Source organism: Amblyomma mixtum, chromosome 1, assembly GCF_055824585.1.
Source record: "Amblyomma mixtum isolate Tamu chromosome 1, ASM5582458v1, whole genome shotgun sequence".
Classification (NCBI taxonomy): domain Eukaryota; kingdom Metazoa; phylum Arthropoda; class Arachnida; order Ixodida; family Ixodidae; genus Amblyomma; species Amblyomma mixtum.
Genome location: NC_143012.1, coordinates 296,810,534 through 296,833,175, shown reverse-complemented (window position 1 = coordinate 296,833,175; position 22,642 = coordinate 296,810,534). Strand labels below are relative to the sequence as shown.

The 22,642-nt window shown below is 45.5% G+C and overlaps 1 protein-coding gene across 3 annotated transcripts in view; it reads left to right on the top strand.

Annotated features, from left to right (window-relative positions):
- Window positions 1-461: 461 nt before the first annotated feature.
- The window catches only part of Cand1 (Cullin-associated and neddylation-dissociated 1), a 34,746-nt gene continuing 12,565 nt past the window's right edge, over window positions 462-22,642 (top strand). For all 3 annotated transcript variants that reach the window (XM_089566533.1, XM_089566532.1, XM_089566531.1), the window contains exons 1-16: window positions 462-626; window positions 1,401-1,502; window positions 1,690-1,757; window positions 1,883-1,995; window positions 3,554-3,823; window positions 5,352-5,478; window positions 7,814-7,976; window positions 10,170-10,270; window positions 12,006-12,160; window positions 14,548-14,744; window positions 16,337-16,546; window positions 16,830-16,923; window positions 17,949-18,066; window positions 20,341-20,472; window positions 20,675-20,808; window positions 22,117-22,202. In XM_089566533.1, coding sequence (XP_089422659.1) covers window positions 585-626; window positions 1,401-1,502; window positions 1,690-1,757; window positions 1,883-1,995; window positions 3,554-3,823; window positions 5,352-5,478; window positions 7,814-7,976; window positions 10,170-10,270; window positions 12,006-12,160; window positions 14,548-14,744; window positions 16,337-16,546; window positions 16,830-16,923; window positions 17,949-18,066; window positions 20,341-20,472; window positions 20,675-20,808; window positions 22,117-22,202 — 2,112 coding nt within the window. In that variant the 5' untranslated portion in view covers window positions 462-584. The remainder of the gene's footprint in view (window positions 627-1,400; window positions 1,503-1,689; window positions 1,758-1,882; window positions 1,996-3,553; window positions 3,824-5,351; window positions 5,479-7,813; window positions 7,977-10,169; window positions 10,271-12,005; window positions 12,161-14,547; window positions 14,745-16,336; window positions 16,547-16,829; window positions 16,924-17,948; window positions 18,067-20,340; window positions 20,473-20,674; window positions 20,809-22,116; window positions 22,203-22,642) is intronic.

The following is a 22,642-nucleotide window of genomic DNA, read 5'->3' as shown; positions in this document are numbered from 1 at the left end:
TTTTTGCTCAATTTGCCTGCAGTTGTGCAGCCCTCGTGTGCACATCAGTAAGGTTGTGCATGTTGCGGCTGCTCTACCTTTTTCCTCTTCCCTTCCCCTAGTGCAGAGTAGCAGGACAAATAAAAAATAAAAATACTGTGTAAAGAAATGTTTGTGAAGCCAAATCGGATATCCTGCCGCTTCCCTTAATCCCCAGAAAATATATACATTCATTCAGGTTAGCTCGACGATGATAACGCGAACGGATTACTTTGGTAACGTTAGGTTGAAACCAACGTGTTGGATAGCATAAAAGTGTGTTGGTACGCTGTTTTATAATAAAGCTCTAATTATTCTGTGGAGTTATTTTCTTTTCTTTATTCTCGAAATTCAGCGATGAACGGCTAAGAATCACACGCGAGATGTCGCCCTTTACTACTCTCTTCACGCCCCTATGTTAGCCATCGCTCTGTCTAGTGTCATCTGTGATTTCGCGAACGCTCGAGCAGAGAGGCAGCGGAGCGCTTTTGCCTCTGCATCGGATTCCTAACTGGCGGTGGCGCCGGTTCATATCATTTTACTTGGACCTAAGGAATCTGGAGAACATGGCGGGCGTTTCTTACCACATTGCTAATCTGCTGGAAAAGGTAAGTTTGTGCCGCTCACAGCGTGATTCAGTCGGCCAGTGTTTCACGCTGCCGCTGGTTTCAAGACTGACACCGCTCTTTAAGCCTAATCGGCTTTCTTGTGGCAAAAATGCGGTGCATTTGATACGTGTTAAACGAAATTACAGCACTAATATCCTTTCGTAATGCATGAGAGGTATTTGCTGGCAGTTCACAGCATTCGGAACTGCTTGTCTTGTGATCAGAATTTGACTCGCTGTGTTCAGCGTTCGATGCCGGCAGTAACGTGTTTGTAAACACCTAGTTGTCTTTGTCACGCCCTCTCTTTTTTTATTCACTTGACAGCTTGCCATCAGTTATGGTGCATTATTCAGAGACGTTTGAAGTGCTGCACGGACGTAGTGCAGCGCGAAAGGCAATTTGTGTTTAATGCGTCGCTTTCGATTCACAGCCACGAGCGTCTGTGTAATGTGATGCGTCGCTTTCGATTCACAGCCACGAGCGTCTGTGTTATGTGATGCGTCGCTTTCGATTCACAACCGCGAGCGTCGTATGTGTAATGTAATGCATTGCCTTCGATTCACAACCGCGAGTGTCGTCTGTGTAATGTGGTGTATCGCTTTCGATTTACAACCGCGAGCGTCGCCTGTGTAATGTGCTGTTTTGCAACAGCCGACGCGCGTTTGCTTGTTCCTAGTTATTGAGTACATGGAATTTTTTACATAGGAAGAAATCAGCTTGGAGTTGCCATGGTTGGGCGCTGGCTAATCACTTTATACTTTTGTTTTGCAACAGATGACATCCAGCGACAAGGACTATCGCTTCATGGCCACAAACGATTTGATGCAGGAACTGCAGAAGGACTCGATCAAATTAGATGACGACAGTGAAAGAAAAGTAAGCGTCTGCATCCGTTCGTCCACCCCTAAATAAATTAACTGGCAGGAAGAGCAGCCGACTGCTGTCTGGACATGCCATTTCACCTTGCCTGCCATGCGCATGAAAACAGTGGCGCGTACAAAGCGTGTAAAAGTTTTCGTGCCATCACTAGGCTTTTAGCATTGTTTCTGAAACTTTTTTTCAGGTAGTGAAGATGCTCTTGAAGCTCCTAGAAGACAAGAATGGAGAAGTACAAAACCTTGCTGTCAAATGGTAAGCTATTTAAAATTAATGGGTTATTGATCCTACCCTAAATTATAAAGAACATCGCGAGTTTTGAAGACACTTTGCACTGGGCCCATTAGTCGTACTGCATCTAATGGTGCATGGCCTTTCAGCCTAGGTCCACTGGTCAACAAAGTGAAGGAGTACCAGGTTGAGACCATTGTAGACAGCCTTTGCAACAACATGGTATCGGACAAGGAGCAGCTGCGGGACATATCCAGCATTGGTAAGCTCGGTCTTGAGTACCCTAGGGGTATCATCTGCACAGGGCCTTTAGAGATGTTACAGTTGTGCTGTGAAATGAACCTGTAGTATCATGGTCTATGGTGCTGTCCTGACACATTTGTGGGAACTTGTGCTTTTTTGGGAACTCGGGGACTGTTATGGCCATGGCAATGGATGGTGGGGCCACATTTTGATCTAAGCAATTGTGGCTCAGTCTGTCTCGTGTACTTCAGCAGTGCTTCCAGAACTAGTGTGCCCATTTACCCTGGCTCTGTTGTTTGTACCATCGGAGCAGCGAGGACGAACTGGGCTGAACCAGACCGAGAAACCATTAAACACTTTCTAGTCTTTACACAGCAAGCATTAATTCTCGTGCCAGTGTCCAAGCAGTGGTGGGTGGAGTGGGTGAGAGAACAAACGCGGCTTAATGAGATCCTAGTTGAAATCAAGAGGAAGAAATGGGCTTGGGCAGGGCCTGTAATGCAAAGGCAAGATAACCGCTGTCAATGAATTAGGCAGGCAGAGCAGAGCTGTGGGGCTAAAAATTAACATGCCGAAAACCAAAGTAATATTCAACAGTCTAGCAAGAGAACAGCAGTTCACAATTGATGGCGCGGTGCTGTAAGTAGTAAGAGAATTTCTATTTAGGGCAGGTTGTGACAGCTGATCCGGATCATGAGAGGGAAATAACTAGAAGAATAAGAATGGGGTGGAGCGCATATGGCAGGTTCTCTCAGATCATGAATGGCAGTTTACCAATATCCCTCAAGAGAAAAGTATACAACAGCTGTATCTTACCGGTACTCACCTATGGGGCAGAAATGTGGAGGCTAACAAAGAGGGTTCAGCTTAAGTTAAGGGCAACATAGCGAGCTATGGAAAGAAAAATGATAGGTGTAATGTTAAGAGATCGGAAGTGGGCGGAGTGGGTGAGAGAAGAAACGCGGCTTAATGAGATCCTAGTTGAAATCAAGAGGAAGAAATGGGCTTGGGCAGGGCATGTAATGCGAAGGCAAGATAACCGCTGGTCCTTAAGGGTAACGGAGTGGGATTTCAAGAGAAAGCAAACGTAGCAGGGGGCAGCAGAAAGTTAGGTGGGTGGATGAGATTAAGAAATTTGCAGGAATACGGTGGCCGCAACTGGTGAAGGACAGGGTTAATTGGAGAGACATGGGAGAGGCCTTTGCCCTGCAGTGGACATAATCAGGCTGATGATGATGATGACGATGTACTATACTCTCATTGAACATTTTCACTCTGAGCCAAGATTTTCTGGGTGTAGTAGATATGAGATGCAACAAAGCGATCCATTGATGTGCAGTGCTGCTTGCACAGGTAGCTTGCTTAGGGTGGATCGAGATATTGGAAATGTTATAATTAGCCGCATTGAAAAACAGCCTGAAAGACAACGGACGAGAAGAGGCGAGACAAGCGCAGCGCTGACTTACAAGCTCAGCTGTTAGTCAGCGCTGTGTTATAGAAGTTGTAATTAGGAAATCAAATGTCCTTGCTTGGCCAACCCGCAAGGTGGAATACATGCTTGGCGTCCCCCTGTGCAGGCCTGAAGACGGTCATTGCTGAGCTTCCGGCACACAGTGGGGGCGGCCTGGTGGCCTCCGTGTGCAAGAAAATGACGGGGCGGCTTGGCCGGGCCATTGGCCGTCAGGAGGATGTGGGCGTTCAGCTAGAGGCCTTGGACATCCTGGGAGACCTGCTGAGCCGCTTCGGAGCCCTCCTCCTCCCTTGTCAGCCGGCCATCCAAGAGGCCTTGCTGCCCCAGCTGGCCTCGCCTCGTCTGGCCGTGCGGAAACGCTCCATCACTGCCATCGGTGCGTCCGCTGTGCCATGGTTGTGGCCGTAGTAGTACCCCTGTACACCACCTGCTGCACTTGTACCGTGAACTGTTTGCTTGACTGGTATTATGCAGAAGTAAGAGTGTGTGAAAAGACTTCACGTTCACTCTGCAATTGGGGCTTTTCACTTGGGAATTCGAAACTTTCACGTGAGCCAAAGGAGTATTAAAGGGCAACTGCAGCACTTTTTTGAGAATTTCGCGATATTCAAGGATTCAAATCTATATAGGCTGTAGGTAAAGCATGCCAAGTGTTTTTGCACTAGCATTTAGAATAGTGACGTAAGCAATGATTGGATTTTGGGCTTCTCCTCAATGCACCAGAGGAGTGCAGGGAAACTCAGCGTGACGTCACTGAAGGTATGATTTAAAATTACCGCTGTCATCAGCCACGCCCTGTCCTGACTCGTTAGACGCTGCCAAACAACTCTCGGCAGGGATCGCCTTTGGTGGCATTGTTTCTTTTTCCCCCAAAGCTGGTGTTTGCGCGTTGGAAATGTACCGATACCTTCGATGACGTCATCATGCACCCCCCATTTGGCGTTGTGCGCTGTGAAGAAGCTTGAAGGGCATCCGGATTTTAATCGGTGATTGCTTTACTATTTCAAGTGCTAGCCCAAAAAGGCTTTTACCTGCAAGTTTCACACATTCGACCGTCTTAAGCTCGTTGATTTCTAAAACCTATGAGGTTTTTCTTTAAAGGTGCGCTGAAGAGGAATCTGAACTCGTCTTTTTGCCGCGGGAACTCGATCTACACGTTCCGAGCATTCTTAGAAACATCGACTTATTGCCCTGTGTGGCCGATTTCCCTAATTAAATCAGATTAACGTCCGGCTCCCGCCTTTTTTTTTTAATTCTCCCCCGTACGGTGGGCGGAGTCTACCAACGTGCGGAGTGCCTTTCACCCAGTCCTGTGGCGGCTTGCCGCTCTGCCATCGGCGGAGTAATACATAGTAATCCGTAGAAGCAAATAGTCCGCGCATATTTTAATTTCTGCGGGCTTATTTTGCGGCTATATTATCTGCGAATGAAACTATTTATTCACGGAAACCTAAAAAACAAAAAGTGAAAGGAAAGCCTCCACGGAGCTGGCTGAAAGGCACTCCACGCGTTGGTTGACTCCGCCCACCGTACGGGGAGAATTAAAAAAATAAAGGCGGGAGCCGGACGTTAGTTCGATTTAATTATGGAAATCGGCCACACAGGGCAATAAGTCGAAGTTTCTAAGAATGCTCGGAACGTGTAGATCGAGTTCCCGCGGCAAGAAGACGAGTTCAGATTCCTCTTCACTGCACCTTTAAGGCAAGTGCGAAGCTGCGTTGGTGCTTCAGAGGTTGTATTACTTGTAGCTTCCTAGGATTGAACTTGGTCTCTGATGACAGCCCCCAAATAGTCATGTGTTGCATTCCCTGCTATGTAGAGTTGCTCCACAGTGATTTTTCATGGTGCACCGTGCGTACAGAGCAGCATTGTGAATTAAATTTACGCTTGTGCTCCTTTCTTAGGCTATTTGGTGATGAGCTGTAGTCAAGGTCTGTTCAACAAACTGATGGACACGTTACTGGAGGAGCTAGCAAAGAACTCTTCCACATCCACCACAAGAACCTACATCCAGTGCATTGGAACCATAAGGTATGCGCACCTGTTTGTCATTAAACTTTTAGTCTGGGGGGAAAAAAACACCATTTAATGGGGACATATTTTGCTTTGAGAGAATAAATGCTTCACTTGTGAGTTAAGTAATGCTACCTGGTTTCTTGTGCTATGTTCTTGCTGTGTGTATTAAAGGGACACTGAGGAGAGCACTATTAATATTTTTTTTATAGCAAAATCCGATAGTTCGGCATGTCATGGCTTTGTTGCCACTTGGTCGGCAGCGAAAAATGCATTTATTTCTAAGAAATTTGGATTCGAAGTTGAAAAGGTTTTTCCCGCCGCTCTGATTCAAACTTGGGATTCTGCTATGACGACAGAGGACTAAGTGACGTGAAATATGACGTGAACGTGACGTGAAGCAGACTCCGTGATTTCTGGCAGCCAGCAGTGCGGCCTAGCAGCAGCCGAAAAGAAAGCTACCGCCGGCCGCACGTTGAAGGCATATATCGGCTATTGCGGCCCTCGCTACAGTCGCTTCGCTTACGTTTGCACCGGCGTTTTGCCAGCGTTACGATGGATCTCGTTCTCGAAGTCGTCAAAGAAGTTCTCGCAAATAGACACCTTTAGCATACCGTGTACCTTGTTACCGCTAGCGGAATACCGGGAGCCCGCCTAACGCCGGCGAGCAGGCGCTGATTGGTCCCGATGCTTCAGGCGCGCGCGTAGCCGTCGGGCACGTGGCGCCGTCTGGCGACGTCAAGGAGATTTGCGCATGCATTGGCTGCGCCTCAGTGATTTGTGCTTCTCGTGTCCTAGCGTTGCTAGAACCATTGGTTCTAGCAACACTGTTTTGTCCTATGAGGTCATGACGCTTGTACTTGCGAGTTTGGCCTGTGGCGGCGATACCTGTATTTTGGTTCTTGCTCTTTTCTACGTTACAAGAGCTTTGTTGTCAGTATGAGTGGCGTTTTTGTAATCAGGAGCTGGTATTCTGTCGATACAAGCCAACTTCAATTTCTCCTCAGTGTCCCTTTAATCCCTTCAGTCACAAATTATTCAGTGCAGGGAAAATCGGAAAACCTTGAAATTTCCGGATGTTCTTTTTAGGAACATGGCGTAATTGTATAGTAGAAATTCCGACCCTACTTGATGTTTGTCGTATATTGCCGCGTATATGTTGACCATTTCTTTTTTCCAAAAACAGCGATCTGAAATTGGGTCAGTCCCCGGCAGGATGCAAGGAGCCGCGTGTGTTGAAAAAAAAAAACATGAAAAGAAGTTTTGCTACGAAAACTTAAATTGTGTGCCATTTACCTGGCTTGCTCATGTTAGCAGTTGCTTTTCCTGTTGAGCAGTAGACAGCACGAAATAAAACTTCTGATAACCTCCGGAGCATTCGTTGTGCCGGAATATGAAACTACAGGACCATTGCCAGTTCGGTTTGAGGATAGCCAACCTGCCATGTGCAAGTATGGGAGGCAGGATAACGTGTCCTTTCATTGCCTTTGATCTCCATTTGCCTCTGGATGGTGGCCTTGTAAATACATCTTTACATGTGTTTTGTTGTTTTTTTTAAGCTGTGTATGCTGTTATGAAGGCAAGCGTAGCAGAAGGCGGCTGAAAGTTAGGTGGGCGGATGAGATTAAGAAGTTTGCGGGAATACGGTGGTCGCAACTGACGAAGGACAGGGTTAATTGGAGAGACATGGGAGAGGCCTTTGCCCTGCAGTGGGCGTAGTCAGGCTGATGATGATGATGATTACGATGATGATGATGATGCGATGTTATTCCGTGTTCAGATATTTTGGGGAATCCCCCAAGGTGGAGTAGATTTGTAATAAGGGAGTAATTACTCATTGACATCCACCCATGCGCAGCCATACGGCTACAAAGGAAAGCTACACAGCTTTCTCGTAAACTTCGCAGTTAAAGAAAAATTCGTCCTGGTCGGGGGTTTGAACCCGGGACCATGGATGCTATTCCATGGAGTGTGTGGGGGAGAGAATGTGTCCGCTTATATTTGAAGTGAACTTTTTTTTGGTTTGCGAGGGCTGTGGTTTGACTATATTCAGAGTTAATTTATTCATGGCTGTATACGGTTGTAATGCAGTTTCTGTGAGGGCTTTGTATAACATTACAAGAACATGACGTACAGGAAATACAAGGGAGTATTTGTAACAAAATGCAGCAGGTGGTGTTGCAATGTAGAATTTCAGCACGTAGCTATGCAGAAAAAAAAGAACCTGCTGGATGTGTACGAATGCGCAGAGAACGTACTCTAAGAAAACTGCATTGCGATAAGGTGGCCCATTGTTGTGTGCCTCTTTAGCTGTGGCTTTTCATACATGTCTCGCTCTGTCCACAACCACCAGCCGGCAGGCCGGCCACCGTATGGGGGAGCACCTGGAGCGCCTCATGCCCCTGATGGTGGAGTACTGCCGCGTGGAGGACGATGAGCTGCGAGAGCACTGCCTGCAAGGCTTTGAGAGCTTGCTGCGTCGCTGCCCCAAGGAGCTGGCCCCGCACGTGCCCACGGTGAGCACTGAAAGAGACTCAAAAAAGAGCAAATGACAATTTAGTTACAGGGTATGCGCTGCTATTGTGCTCAGTGTTGAGCTCTGTAACATAGCTGGTAAAGGCCCATTGCAATGTGCCCTTGCAGTATTCTGTGTGGGAAGTTTCATGTTTACCTAATCCTGTGGTGGCACTATTTGGATGCATACATTATAGATAGGGATTGGACTTTTAAAGTTTTTATGCTTTGAAACTTTAGTAGGGCTTTTATTTTTCCGGACTGCAGTTTTAGGTCTTGTAATCCTCCTCCTCGTTGGCGGATGCCTGCGCTGGGCCCGCGCTGTCCTGCTGCATTACAGCTGTTTTGGAAAACAGTATTTCCTATAGAAGAATTGTTCATCTTTTTGGTTTGGTTTGGTTTGGTTTGGTTTATGGCGTTTAACGTCCCAAAGCGACTAATACCCCTGTCAAGCGGGCAAGTTAAGTGCACTTACGGGGAGTGCGCTTTGGCATCCCGAGTGACACTTTGGGCTACGCGGTGCTAAACGGGAAAGCAAAGTGCACTCAGTAAAAAAAATAATTGCGACAGAAAATGAGCGGAATTTCTGAACAGGCCGATGGAAAAGAAAAAAGACTCATAATATTTGACTGCTTAATGTGATAGCGCAAATAAAACGAGGCTCAACAGTTTTTAACGATGAAAAAAAAAATGAAAATAGCAGAAAAGCCAAGACCAGCCAAGACTATCCAGAATTTCGACAACAAACAAGATGGCGGCGGGCAGCGATGTTGCATCTGATCACGTTTACTTGCTTTGTTGCTTCGCTTGTAGCTGTAACCAACGAATTTTTTTCTGAAAACAGTGTTATAACACGTAAAATAAAGTTGTAAGTATTTTTATGCATTATAAATTTTGTACCATTGGAACCGCTGGCGTCGAGGCTACGCACTCGGCCAGCAAAGTGTGGTCCGTGAACGCACTCCTAGCGGAGTGCACTTTCCCGCGAGTGACACTCCACTTGCGTCGTTTAGATGCGGCAAAGTGTACTTACAGCGAAGTACACTCTCCGTAAGTGCACTTAACTTGCCCGCTTATCAGGGGTATAAGGCGATGAGAGACGCCGTAGTGAAGGGTTCCGGAAATTTCGACCACCTGGGGTTCTTTTAACGTGCACTGACATCGCACAGTACACGGGCCTCTAGAATTTCTCCTCCAGAGAAATTCAGCCGCCGCGACCGGATCGAACCCGTGTCTTTCGGGCCAGCAGCCGAGCACCATAGCCACTGAGCCACCGCGGCGGCTCATCTTTTTGGTGACCTGTGTGGTATCCCTCTGTGCTCAAAGGCAACATAGTTTATCATGAGGAGCTGATGTATCAGTAGTTGCTACTTCTGTTTTGTTGTTTGTCTTAACTGTGTACTGCTAGCTTGCTTTTGCTACTTAATTTTTGTCCCTATTCCTGATGTTGTGCCGTTTGTGCTTAGTGGGCCCATTCTTACCACAACTACATATGTTCCAGTGCTTCCCAGATAATCATTGTTTCTATGCGTGGTGGTTGCGGTACTGTTTTTTGAGCAAGAGCTCACATGGATTCCACAGTGGGCTTTTGAGGATCTGGATTTGTTTTTTTTTTTTCGAAGGCACAAGGTACACTGCTACTTAGATACGGCGGACCTTCGCATTGAAGTTTGAAATGTCTCAAAGTGGGAAGGGGAACGAAGGCAGCTGTCCGGTATCTCTGAGGTTCACAGAATCTCCGACATCCACAGAAAAATTTGTTATTGTAGCACCAGCCAGCATGAAGAAACAGAAGCAAACAAAAAGCGGGCTAGGCAGCTAAAGTGTTTACAAACTGTGTAGTTGGAAGGCCTTTGTGGTCTCTCTTACCACATTTATTTTTGGCTTTAATTTGACTGAAAGTTTAGTGGCGGCAACAGGCGCTGTTGGCTGGTGGGAGCAAGAGCATAAACTGTTGCAGCCTTGAAAGCAGTGAGTGGCAAGAAGTTTACCTTTTATACCTTTATGCCAAACGTAGGATAGTTTTGTCAGTGCTGCTTTCACTCCGCAGGTATTACGTCAGAGTCATTTGGTAAAAGGGTAGGAGCATCTGTTGTCAAGTGCACCGAGGCTTTGCGAATAGTTTTTGGCTGGTTACTTTCTTTTTTTTTTTCAGGCTTTGATTTGATTCTCATTGCATTTTTTTTTTTTTGCAGATCATGAAAATTTGCCTGGAGTACATCTGCTATGATCCTAACTACAACTATGATGATGAAGATGATGAGAACTCTATGGACATGGACAGAGACTCTGGAGGGTAAGCTAGGACCTAAGTGTTCATTCTGAGGCAGTAGCGGTGCATTCCTGCACCTGTAGTGCACCTGGAGTGAGAAATGATTTTCTTGTCTCTGCCGCATCGTGCTTTTAATAAATCTCTGGGCAAATAACCCCTTGCATTCAGCCTAAACGAACAAAATTTATAAGTGGCAGCATTGGAAAGGCATGCATGCAGGTCTTTTTACAACTGACTGTATTTAGGTATTTACGGCTGGGTGGCACCGCTGAATTGCTAGTGGTGCGTACTGTGTGTCTGGCGGACGTTGCATTGGCAATGTGCGAGCCACGCACTGCTACTTAGACTGGCGATCACGGCGTCCGAGATGTGCGGGCAGCGCTTCGGGTTCGAGGGTGCAGTCCTGGCTCGTGTGTTTGCGCCATCCGTAACAGCGCAGGAGAGTGTTTGGATAATCAAAAATTCTGCGTGTTGTACGCAATGCACTGAGGCCAGAAAATTTTACAAATTCATTTCATCCCGAATTCATATTAGCCATGTTCGTATCATTGAGATTCTTCTTTAGCTCTCTTAATAGAGCTTGCGGATGAGAAATTCTCGCTAGAAATCTTTATTACTGGCCTCCACGTGTAATCGCAGTCGTGCAGAAATCATTAGTAAATAGTGTTGCGCTAAACGTGCTTAACCGAGTAACATTCTCTAGCATACGCCTGGCAGAAGGTGCTCTCAAGTTGTGCCACTAGTGAAAAAAAAGTATCAGGCCTGATCCATTTCCTACTTTGGCCTTCACAATATACATGCCAGCTTGTGGTCATCGAGCAATACACTAGTTTTTCTTTTCCTTTGGGAGTTGAAGGTTATTTTGGTTGCATGTTGAGGGACAGTGTGTGCGCTTAACTTTCCTTTTGATCTTGTGGCCTGCTGTTTTAAGCCTAATGCTGCTTGCATTGAGGAGTATGTATTTGCTAGATAAAGTTGACTGTGGGTGTGGTTTGCTGTGGGTGAGTTGCTTTAGTTCAGGCACTCAGCATTAAATTCTAAATCAAATTGGTTGTGCCTGCTGCCTCATCTTTAGGTGCTAAAGGGCCCCAGAAACTGTCTGCACTGAGGGAAAGAAAAGTGAAACGCTGATGGATATTGAATCACCCATCTCCGTTCCAACAAACATTTTTGGTGTAGCTTGTTTAGCACAAGAGATGTCAGGAAATAAAAACAGCTGTCCGTATCTTTCCTGTCAACTCACACACTGGAGAAAGGCAGAAAAACTGCAGGCTGGGACCACACTCTGCCCACGAATGTGTCGGCCAAAGAGGAGAGTGGTAGCGAGCCTGTGCTGCCTTGTACAGATGGCCATGCCCCCCGCCTCCTTAGCCTGCTTCGTCTGCGAATGCTTATGCAGTTTTTGGCTAGCCAGTGAGAGCCCGCTCGTGACTAATGTCACACGAGCCTTACCATGTCACGAGGCAGGATTCCTGCGAGAGACCGACACTGGACATCTCAACAAGGTGCGGGAATATAAATTTAAAAAAATTTCTTGTCAATTATTAGCTTGTTTTTGAGGCCTTGAATATGACATGAATGCTCAGTGGCCTTTACTCTATTTAATGCATGTATTTTATAGCCACTTTCAAAACCATTTCATGGGCCCTTCAAATGTTCCGAGGCAGTTTTTGGCCAGTTTAGAGGTGTAAAGGGAACTGGAGCAACCCTTCCTGCGGAATCCGCAGAGTCTAGGTAAAGACCTACTTCTCTCATGCAGGGAAAGTGAAGACGAATACAGTGATGATGACGACATGAGCTGGAAAGTGCGTCGAGCAGCGGCAAAGTGTCTGGAGGCGGTCATTGCCACAAGGCATGAAATGCTCACAGAGTTCTACCGGGTGGTCTCGCCTGCGCTCATTGCACGTTTCAAAGGTGTGTGTTTCCTCTCTATCTTGTGGCTCCAGAGTGAATATTTGTGTTGTAGTAGTTCATCCAGATGGGCACTCCGACTGAAATTTGCTTTCATCAATGTAAGGCAGTCTTGTGAGGAAGACTCCACATTATATTCAGCTTAAAATTCTTCGCCAGTCTAGCGTTCGGCCCACTCTTAGGTCCTATCAAAAACCAAATGTTAGACCCAGTGCTGGGACCAGTAAGATGAGTTCTTGTGGCAGCTTTTGAGGGTACTTCCCGCGAGATCCACAGCAGTGTCGGGAAGTCATAGGTCACATTGTTGCATATGTCATTGCCAGTTGGGTTGGGATAGTCACGTAGTTACTGTCTGCCCCTAAGACAGTTCAGTGCTTGTAATTGTAGGCATCCACCAAAGCCTGAGCATTCATTTGCTTGGTCAGACCACAACTGGGGTGCCATAGGCAGCCCTGCTACAGTTTGTAGTCTGCCCAAGGAATACGAGTGCTAGTTCGTAGGTTTAATGTGCGCTTTCATATTAAAGTGGAACATGGCGGCATATTTACAGAAGCCATAATGCATGCGACGTCATAGAATAACCGGAGAAATAAAGCGGTAACCATATGAGGTAATGTCTGTTCGTGACACAGCATACAGTGGTGATGATGGCCATTGGCTACCGTTACCCCTGGTACACGTGCACAAAACGACGAGGCTTGGCGATACATTAGTTTGTTTTCAGTCTAGCTTGGTTGCCGTCACTTCAATGTTGTCGCTTTGCGTTACCAGGGCAGTGTAACTGCACTTATAACCCGTTCTTCAAAAGGGTATGACTCACGATAAAAGTGATTATGAAAATCCCTCTAGGTAATGCATTGAATTTCTAAGAGGGGCAGCGTTGTGGCGCCAAACTACATTTAATGGAACTGAGGCATGCAAGAAGTGAGGCATACGTGACAAACCCTTTTTTTTTTTCCACTTCTAAACCATTTTGATGCATGGCTCATGAACCTCATGAAAAAGCGCATGTCAGCAGCTTCTTTGCTGACTCTACGCTGGAAAAAACTGCTCTTTCAAAATACTATAGCCGGATATACAACTCAATATTGAAGTGGATATTCCCCATGCTTAAAATTTGCACAAAGATTATATTGCGGACAACCTGACTCTGGCACCCACCAATTTAATGGAGTTGGCTGCATGACTGTTCTTTTTGTTGTCACCCCTCATTCTGTAACTGTCGTCGGTGCAGTTCTTTGGGTTGAGTTGCTGAGACTGCAAAAACATGCTAATGTGCGAGTTCATTAACTCTTTCACTGCTGGGTTTTTTTTTTACTTGCTGCTGCACACTCCCTGCCAGTTTTTTTTTTTTTTTGCATGTTAGTTTACTGGAAATTTTATGCTAGTAATGCATTGGGATGCTGTGCAAGACATGTAGACATTGCTATTCAGGATAATCTTATAGATATTAGTAGTACTGAATGAGGTCTTCCAGCAGAAATCTTCGCTGGCTTGCCATGGCTGCTGTGCTGTGACCAAAATGAAGTGAAGCAGATGTGGAAACATGCGTTCCATCGTTTTAAAATTTACAAATTTACCCTACAAGTTCTGTGAATTTATGGGGCCTCTCCGTAGATGGCATGACATGCTTGCATCATTTTCTTTTTTTTTTTTTACTCGAGTATTATTGGGAGCGCAGGAAATGAGTTAAAAATCCAAAATGAGTTTACTCGGGAGAAGCAGGGGGTATGCGTGTGTGGCCGCCAGAGTTATCTCGGGAGCGGCAGTGAAAGGGTCAATATCTTCTCTTGTTATTGCAGAAAAGCAAAGAAGTTCTTGCTATATAAGATCAGGTCCAGTGCCTCATTTTTATTTTTTTCAAGCCTGAAAGATCTTCGAGGCACTGAGTCGTACTGCTGTTGGTTGCTTAGTCACAAGGTGGTTGTTATTCCCTTTTGCCTAGAGCCACTTGTTCAGAGGCAGCATGACTTCAGAGATGATAGCATTGCGTCCCTGGGCTGCAACGCTTACAAATTGGAGGTGAATGTTGTTGGCGAGGGCGTTTTAAGCTTGCGAAAGCACCAAGTACAGCACATATTTGATTGCTTTTGATATCTTTTATTGTGCCACTAGCCGACTTTCGGGTTTCACGAAATAAAGATGTTACATTGGGAATTTCGAGTGAACAATCTTTTTGGGGTGTGATGTGTAGCCTTACGTAGCAATTTACAATATGAAATTGACTTTTATGGTAGTTGTCTTCCTTTTTTTGAGTTCCTTCTTGCACCACATGCATTGTCACCCGTAAACATTAGACAAGAACAGTAAATGCGTATTGCCTTGTAAGGCTTGTATAAAGGCCAGCACTCGCCCAACGAACCCATGGTCTGTTGCTGGTTCTGTTTCAGAGCGGGAGGAGAATGTGAAAGTGGACATTCTGCAGGCGTATGTGGCGCTGCTGCGTCAGACGCGGCCGCTCATTGCCCCCGTTGTCGGGGGCCCCATTGGCGATGACGACCCCCGGAAATTGGTTGCTGACCAGGTGGGGCCGCTTGTCCGAGCCCTCCAGCGGCCCCTGAGGGAGCGAGCCCTCAAGACTCGCCAGGTGGGTTGCCTGCAGTGGTCACGAGTGCAAGTTGACTTGAGATGCGTTTGCGGATGCACTCGGGCAGGGCAACTTCTCACCTGGTTTGCTACCTGAATAGACAGCATGGCCCGAGAAGCCGGTGCGCTTTGGCCCTGAGGTCTGGTTGCTTTCACCGCTTCTTCCTTTGTTAATGTGGAGTATTCATAAGGTGTTATCTGCTTTTGTCTTTATGATCTGTATGATGTATTTCCACTACATTGCCGTCTTTGTAAAGCGAAGTGAAGGTTTCAGTGGCCACGTAAAGCTGCCCAGAGTAGGTTTTAGCCCTGAAACCCTTCTGTTGTGGAATCCACCGGTCCCGAACCCGTGGTTTCCGTTGAAACTAAACTAAAGCAGACTCGTGAGGGCTCATTCTTGTGGGAGTTGTTTGTCAGGTGTTCAGCATGCAAAAAAATAAAAAGTTTTAATTAACTTGCTGTGTTAGCAGTGTGCTTTTGAAGTCGCCCTATTAAAGATTTGAACTCAGCATAAAAAACTATGTCAATAGATATAGTTTCACTGTTCTAAGTCATGTTTTGAAAAAAAAGTGTCTTCGAGTAGCATCTCCTCTTAATTCACTTGCTGTGTTAGCAGTGTGCTTTTGAAGTCGCCCTATCCATGCAGTGCTTTTACTTTATTGAAACATTTACCTCTGTGATAAAGAAATAGGGTGCCCGTAGTAAAAGGTAGATTGAATACAGTCGTAAAGTATAGTTAAACCTGGATATAACGAAACCGAGAAAATTGAAATTTTTCGTTAGATGCAGGTTTTCGTTACATCTAGTTTTCGCATGAAATCTCTTTGAGTAATGCAGAATGGAAGCCAAAATGAAAAATGTAGATGAAGGTGCCTAGCAAATACGTTCACAGTATACCCCCTTTATTTGAAGTCTTTAAACATTTCGCAATTGTGTTGATAGTGTGAGTGTGTCAGCAGCTCTCACTGTCCCAGCCATTGGATTCAAACTTGGGGAGCCCTTACCAAAAAGGACTTGTTGCCACCATTTTGAAGTAAATGACTGCGTAGCATAGCCACTGGGCTGAGCACCCGGAAAATCATTGTCGACGCATGCATTTTACTCATGAAATCAGTTGCTTACGGCGACACCCATAGTTCTGTTTTAATTTTAAGTGAGAGTGGGCTGTTTGTGATCAGAATACGTTACATTATCGATACAGGTCAACTTCAATTTATCCTGAGTCTTCCCTCAGGGCTAAGGGTAGTCTCTGCACCTGGCTTCTGCATGTGGTGCTCCTGTCTAGAATGCTGAACGCCACTTAGAACATGGAGACGGCATAAGCATGGCCTCCTCTCTCTGGCACCTGTGTCACTAGTGCGAAATGGTGGTCATAGTAGCATTGAATATGGGAAGGATCCAGCTGACGTCAACCTGCATGGACCTCGCCCTGAAAGGCAGGCATGTGGAGGCCATCTTGTTTGTACCTTTTCTTGCAGCTTTGTGTGATGCAGACATTGCTGCAACTGGGACGTCACAGTTTGATCTCCCAGTAGTTGTTGCGGTACATTACGAAGAAGGAAGAGAGTGAAGTATACGTGCTTGTGTGCGCAGGGATGCTTGGCGCTCTTGACAGAGCTGCTGCAGCTGCTGCCGGGGGCTTTGGCTGACCATCTGCCAGCACTGCTACCTGGCCTGCACTTCTCGCTGAGCGATCGGGCGTCTAGTTCCAACATGAAGATTGACACCCTGGCCTTTCTCGGGTGCTTGCTGACACATCACAACCCTCAAGTGTTCCACGTGCATGTTGACACCTTGCTGCCGGTGAGTTGAGATGCTGCATAACACTTCTTTGCATGTGAACCATAATGAACATTTGAGTTTTGCTTGCTTGCTGATGGCGGCGGGATTTTCGCACAACGCGCCAAGTAATGCTCTTGCATTGATAATGGCTTGCAGGGCAGAGTGTGGGGGCTTTCTGCAGTCTTCTAAGCTGATGTGACATTTGTCATTGAGTGTGGTGACCCTGTATGAAAAAATTTTCGAATTCAGCAGTGATGGGTCATCTTTGTGATGTTGCTTGACCCTGTGCACCTTATCCTTGCAGCCCATAATCACCGCTGTTGGCGACAGCTTCTACAAGATCACATCAGAGGCCTTGCTTGTGCTTCAACAACTGGTGAAGGTTATCCGGCCATTAGGTGAGCACCTTTGCTTTGGCATGTGTAGAATTTGCTGGTCTGAACTGAAAAAAAAAACAAAAACAAAAAAAATATGGTCTGTCTTGTCAGCTAGAATAATCTCAAACAGGGACCTTCTTTGGACCCCATTGTGGTCAACACAGCTGTATGACTAATGGTAACACCACCACCTAAGAGAAGACCTTTGTAGTTTGTCCGTACTGCTAGTTTGTGTTCGACACTGATGGAGCTCTCTAGCACTGAATAAAAGAGGTGCTAGCTGGTATGCTTATTTACATGCAGCAGATATTTTAGAAATTTCTCTGTAGCTTCAATAGCCGGGCTCAGTTAGTTACTCCAGACCACAAAGCAGGAATCGACCATTTTGCAGGGTAGGGTGCTTTGGGGATTAGTCTGTGTGCAAAATCAAAGCCAGTGTGATGTGAGCAGACATGAGTGATATGAGCAACCTTGACGAAAGTTTGCCTCATTGCTTATGAGAAAGCCAACTCTAAAAATTTTATGCTTAATTATTAGGGGGTGGGAGAATAGTGTTTTTTGGCTCGAAGTAAATAGTAATTTTCTTCAAATAATTTTTGAAGGGAATATTTCAACATGCTGGTTCTGGCCTGTGCGCACAGTTACCTGACAGGTGCAGATCTAGGTACTGCGCTTACGCCTGTCATTTGCTGAAGATGAATATTCACACACCTCTATTAATGTCGTATGGAGTGCATTGGAAGTTGAGACTCTGACCCTATCTGCTTAAAGTATTCACGTGGATGACGAATCCCTCCCCTAAGTGAGGGTGACCGCGTGTAACGTTCCTTAAACATCGCATGGTAACAGTGACGCCTCCTGGCTGCCTGTTGAAGTGGGGATGTGTCATGCACATCCACACTTTGCCCTCCGTGCTGTGAATCATCAGAGCCTAGTGAAACCATGCTAAAGTTCTTGTGGAAATGTCCTGCCGGGGCTCGTAACCTTGTGCAGTGGCTGCTTTCTTATCTGGGCTATCTTTGTTGCTTTTTTGCCGGCACCTCTAGACCAGGAGAGCTCATTCCGGTTCGAGCCCTATGTGAAGGACATCTTTGAGTGCACCTTGACAAAGCTGAAGGCTGCTGACATTGACCAAGAAGTGAAAGAGCGGGCCATCACCTGCATGTGAGTGTAGCCCCATTGTGATGCATGCAGACATGCGACTTGGTGTGTGCCATTTCCGCATGTACTGTTTCGATTCTGAGCAGGCCTGTAATTGTGTTTAGGTGAGTGTATTCCTTTCAGGCGCCATTTTTTGTTTTGACTGAAATGAATTATTTGTTCACCCAAGTAGTATACTCAGGCCTCAAGAAAGGGAGCTTGTTAGTTTTCGAGCGTGAAAGACTAGCAGTCAAGTTTTTACAGTGATGTAGTGGATTCTGTACAAAGTGTCAGATTTGTAAGAAATACAGTCAAGCCCACTTATAACAATATTCAAGTGCCATGGAAATACCATTGTTATAACCAATAATTGTTATAACAGGGTTGTGCCGAAAAAAAAAGAAAGGATGACAAACTTCAGAGCATTTATTGACAGTAAATACCCAGAGGGGTTTGATTGTTCTAATGCCTGTAAAAGCTCGTTAAATCGAACTTTAGGGAACCGGAACAATGTTCACCGTTCACCGATGACCAAAGCACCGCCATCACTGTGCCACTGGGAGCTTTGTACACCTCCACGTCACAGGAATCAAGCCGGCTTTTTGGAAGCTATTCTTATGGGAAATTCAAGAAGCATGCAGAACCAAGGGTGCGGTGACAGCTGACAAGAGAAAAACCGCGCTGGCTGTATGCACGCGCGCTGCACCGATTGATTAGGGGTATGCATGGCGTGCGTAGCCAATGCAGCAACGCAGCAGCTCTCCTGACGCGATGACGCCTGCCTCTTTTGCTTTCGTGGCATTGCTGCGCCAGCTTAGTCCATTGGTCGGCCCCACACATGCACGCTTTTGTGTTGTAAGCATGGTTTTGCTGGTGTGGTTGTAGCATTTCTTTTCTTTTTCTGTAATGGTTGACACTCAATTACCAGATTTAATTGTTATAACCAATGATATGTCTTGACAGCATTGCTATAAGCAGTTTATTTTACCATAGAACACATGGCAAAGCTGATGGTGCCATGACCGACCATTGTTATATCCGATATATTGTTATAACCAGTATTGTTATAAGTGGACTTGACTGTAGTACCATCGAAATGTTCTCGTGCATCAGGTAAACACCCTAGGGATCATGGAATCACTTTGTGTTTCAAAGATGCGCCTTACGCTCGAAATTGAGGAAAAACAATCGATGTTCTCACTCGCGGCAAAATCTGTCTGCACAACAACGGCAGACAAAGTGCTACCTAGCTCACTGTCATGTGAAATATTACTTACTGCGTTCGCTACATGGTGCAAAAAAAAACAACCTATTTGCAAAAGAAGGGTGTTCAGTTTGACTAAAATAATGAAATCACTGCTAAGTGCACCAGTTTCTCAAAAAAAGCTGCAAGTTTGCCGCATACGCAATCGTGTACAAAGCACCTGAAAGGGATATGTTGTGTGTAGGTGTGCACTAGCAAGGAAACGCAGTACAGTAGAATCTCAATGATACGAATCCCGCAGGGTCACAAGAAAATCGATATCATTCGAAGTTTCGCATCTTACAAAAAGAACAAAATTGGTATGAAGCTGCATGGGAAATCTACTCACGCAGATGTGTTTACAGCTGGTGGTATTTATTTAAGGCTGCATGGCCACAACTCGCTGCTCCTTCTGTGTACAGCGTGACTGGCTATTGAGGAGTTGACGATATGCGTACTGTGCGCCACCGCTCACGGTTTGCACGTGCATATCATCTGTAGTTGTGTGACAAAGTGTACGGAACATCCAAAATTTTGCACATTGTGCGTAGTTCACTCTGGCTGGGGTATTTTATGAATTTGTATCATCCCGCATTTTGTGTCAGCAGAGTTCGTATCATCAAGATTCTACTGTAATGCATGCCAGGTTCACCTCTCTCCCTCTGGTGTAGATACACCGTAAAGTGGTAGGCAACCATAGCTTTTTGCACGGCCAAATCTAAGTAATTTTCCGCAGATTGTGTGCTGGGTGCCGCCAGCGTGTGCAGGAATAATTTGCTTGAAGTGTAGCCAAGACAGCTTTTCTGTATTATTGGATTGGCTGCATTTCTATTCTGTAACTGATGTATACTCGTAATTTATATTGACGTGAAACTGTCTTTGTCGTTGATCCTGGTTGTTTACTTACTGTTTTGAACTGCCATGGCGTACAGTTTGAACACTGTTCTCTCTGAGCACATGTACAAAACGCATGGGGAAGCTGCTGTGTAATGCTGAACGATTGATGGTCATGCATTGTGGTGGAGATTTTATGTCGACTGTTTTTCTTCTTGCAGGGGCTACATCCTGTGCCACTTGGGGGACAGCCTTCAAGCGGAACTGGCTGTGTGCCTGCCCATCTTCCTGGACAGGTTGCGCAATGAGATCACGCGGCTGACCACAGTCAAGGCCCTCACAAAAGTGGCTGGGTAAGGCATTCAGTGCTTGTAACAGGGTTGATTTTTCTTTCAATAAGTAGTTTGCTTGAAATAGCATTGGCCAAAGGTGTTGTTAGTTGAGAACTTGTGCCGGTAGGTTCTGCAGCTGCAGCTGACACCCTTCTACCTCTTCCATTTTGCATGCTTGTAGCCAACAGTGTAGGACCACTCTTTGGTGTTTTTTCATGAACAGGTCGCCACTGCACATAGACCTCAGTCCTGTGCTGTGCGAGTGTGTTCTTGCCCTGGCCACTTTTTTGCGCAAGAACCAGCGAGCCCTGAAGCTGGCATCTTTGACCCTGCTCGACACACTCGTTCGGAATTACAGTGAGTGTTCAGTGCTGTTGGTCCTCAATCCCATTCTCATTGTGGACTTGCTGCCGTAAATTATATTAAGTATGCTTTAAGGAGGTTTTACTCTATTTGTTTTAGGAAATCAATGTTAAAAAAGTTCCGAAAAATATTCATTAGTTGATTACTGCAGGCCCTCATAAATCTGACCGTAGCAGAACCATGATATATAGGCAGATTGTCTAAAGATTTAGTTTGAAATCTTGCCAGGAAAAGTACAAGAGCATCCACTTCACTTTTTTCTTTGTTGCTTCAGGTGTGGACTGGTCATATTTTGAAGCCTACGTCTTCAGGCACTGCTGAGCTTGGAACGTTTTTTGATAACTCAACCTTTGGATAGTTGGACATTTTTAATGATCGCTTAGTTTTATTTAATGATGTTTTACTGCGCATCATGTTAGTAAGTTGCTCTAGTTGTCATGTATAGTGTTGTCACTTCATTGCTTCCATTTTGTTACTCATTCTGCATGACCACATTACTGGTTCTACACTTATGTTGTGTAGTCAAACAGTCCACATTATACTGTGTGCTTCATGTCTTCTCCATGATGCTGAATCTAGTTTTTTTTTTTTTAATTTTGATTGCAAAGACCATAGGGTAGTTTGAAAGAAAAAAGAAAAAGACAACATTTGCCTGTTTTTCTCTGTTGAAATGTTGTTTTGTACCAAACAGACATTTGGTCCGATATTCGAAGCCATTTTTCCTTCCTATTTAATTCATATTTCAAAAATTTCAATATTTGCATTTCCTTAAGTGTGCATAGCCACTGCCAGAGCCCTCTTCTGTTGTACTCTTTTTATTTTTTTTAATTGACATCAAGTGTATCCATCTTCTTACTGTCTGTTATATTTGATTCCCTTGGTTTTCATCGGCATAGTTATGAATCATGCTGGCTGTAAATATAGGTGATACCTTAGTTTCGGCACCTTTTGTCGTTTCTTGGCCTCGGTGTCATAAATCTTAGAATAATAACGGGAAGAAGTCAAGCTTTAGTTGCACTGTGTGCCGAGGCTTAATTTTTAGTTAAAACTTGATTTCTGAATTTTCAGTTGCAGCTATGTTTATTGATGAGGAGTGGAGAGTATTTTCCAAGCATTCTTTTCACTAGTGGCTTTGGCTGTTATTGTGAGCACTAGCATTCAGGAGATGAGGGATGAGCACACGAGTGGTTTAGAATCACAGCAGTTGCCCGTGTCCAGTGTTCCACTGCAGGTGTAGGTTGTGTGCTGCTTAGTTAGGAGACGTTTGCTGTGAAAGTGGCCAACTGTGTTACCTTTGTGTAGGTGCATGCCTCTCCCAGGAAATGGTAGCCACTGTTATGCAGGAGTTGCCAGCACTCATCAACGAAACAGACCTGCATATTTCTCAGGTGAGTTGATACTGCCATCATCATTTTGTTGTTTAGGTTGTAGGGAGAGATGTTAGCGTTCAAGCTATTGCTGCCCATTTGTTATTTGGCTGAGCCCATTTGGTTGCCCAACTGGTTAAGGGTAACTTGAGTGGATTCTAAGAAAAGGCAAACATAACAGGGGGCGGCCGAAAGTTAGGTGGGCGGATGAGATTCAGAAGTTTGCGGGGATACGTTGGCCACAGCTGGCAAAGGACAGGACAGGGTTAATTGGAGAGACATCGGAGAGACCTTTGCCCTGCAGTGGGTGTAGTCAGGCTGCTGCTGCTGCTGCTGCTGATGATGATGATGAACTGGTTGCCAAAACTAGGTTGGACTGCCAACAACATATACATGCCCTATGTGAGCATTCCATGCATGTTAGCCAAGCGCGTTGATGATGATGATGAACTGGTTGCCAA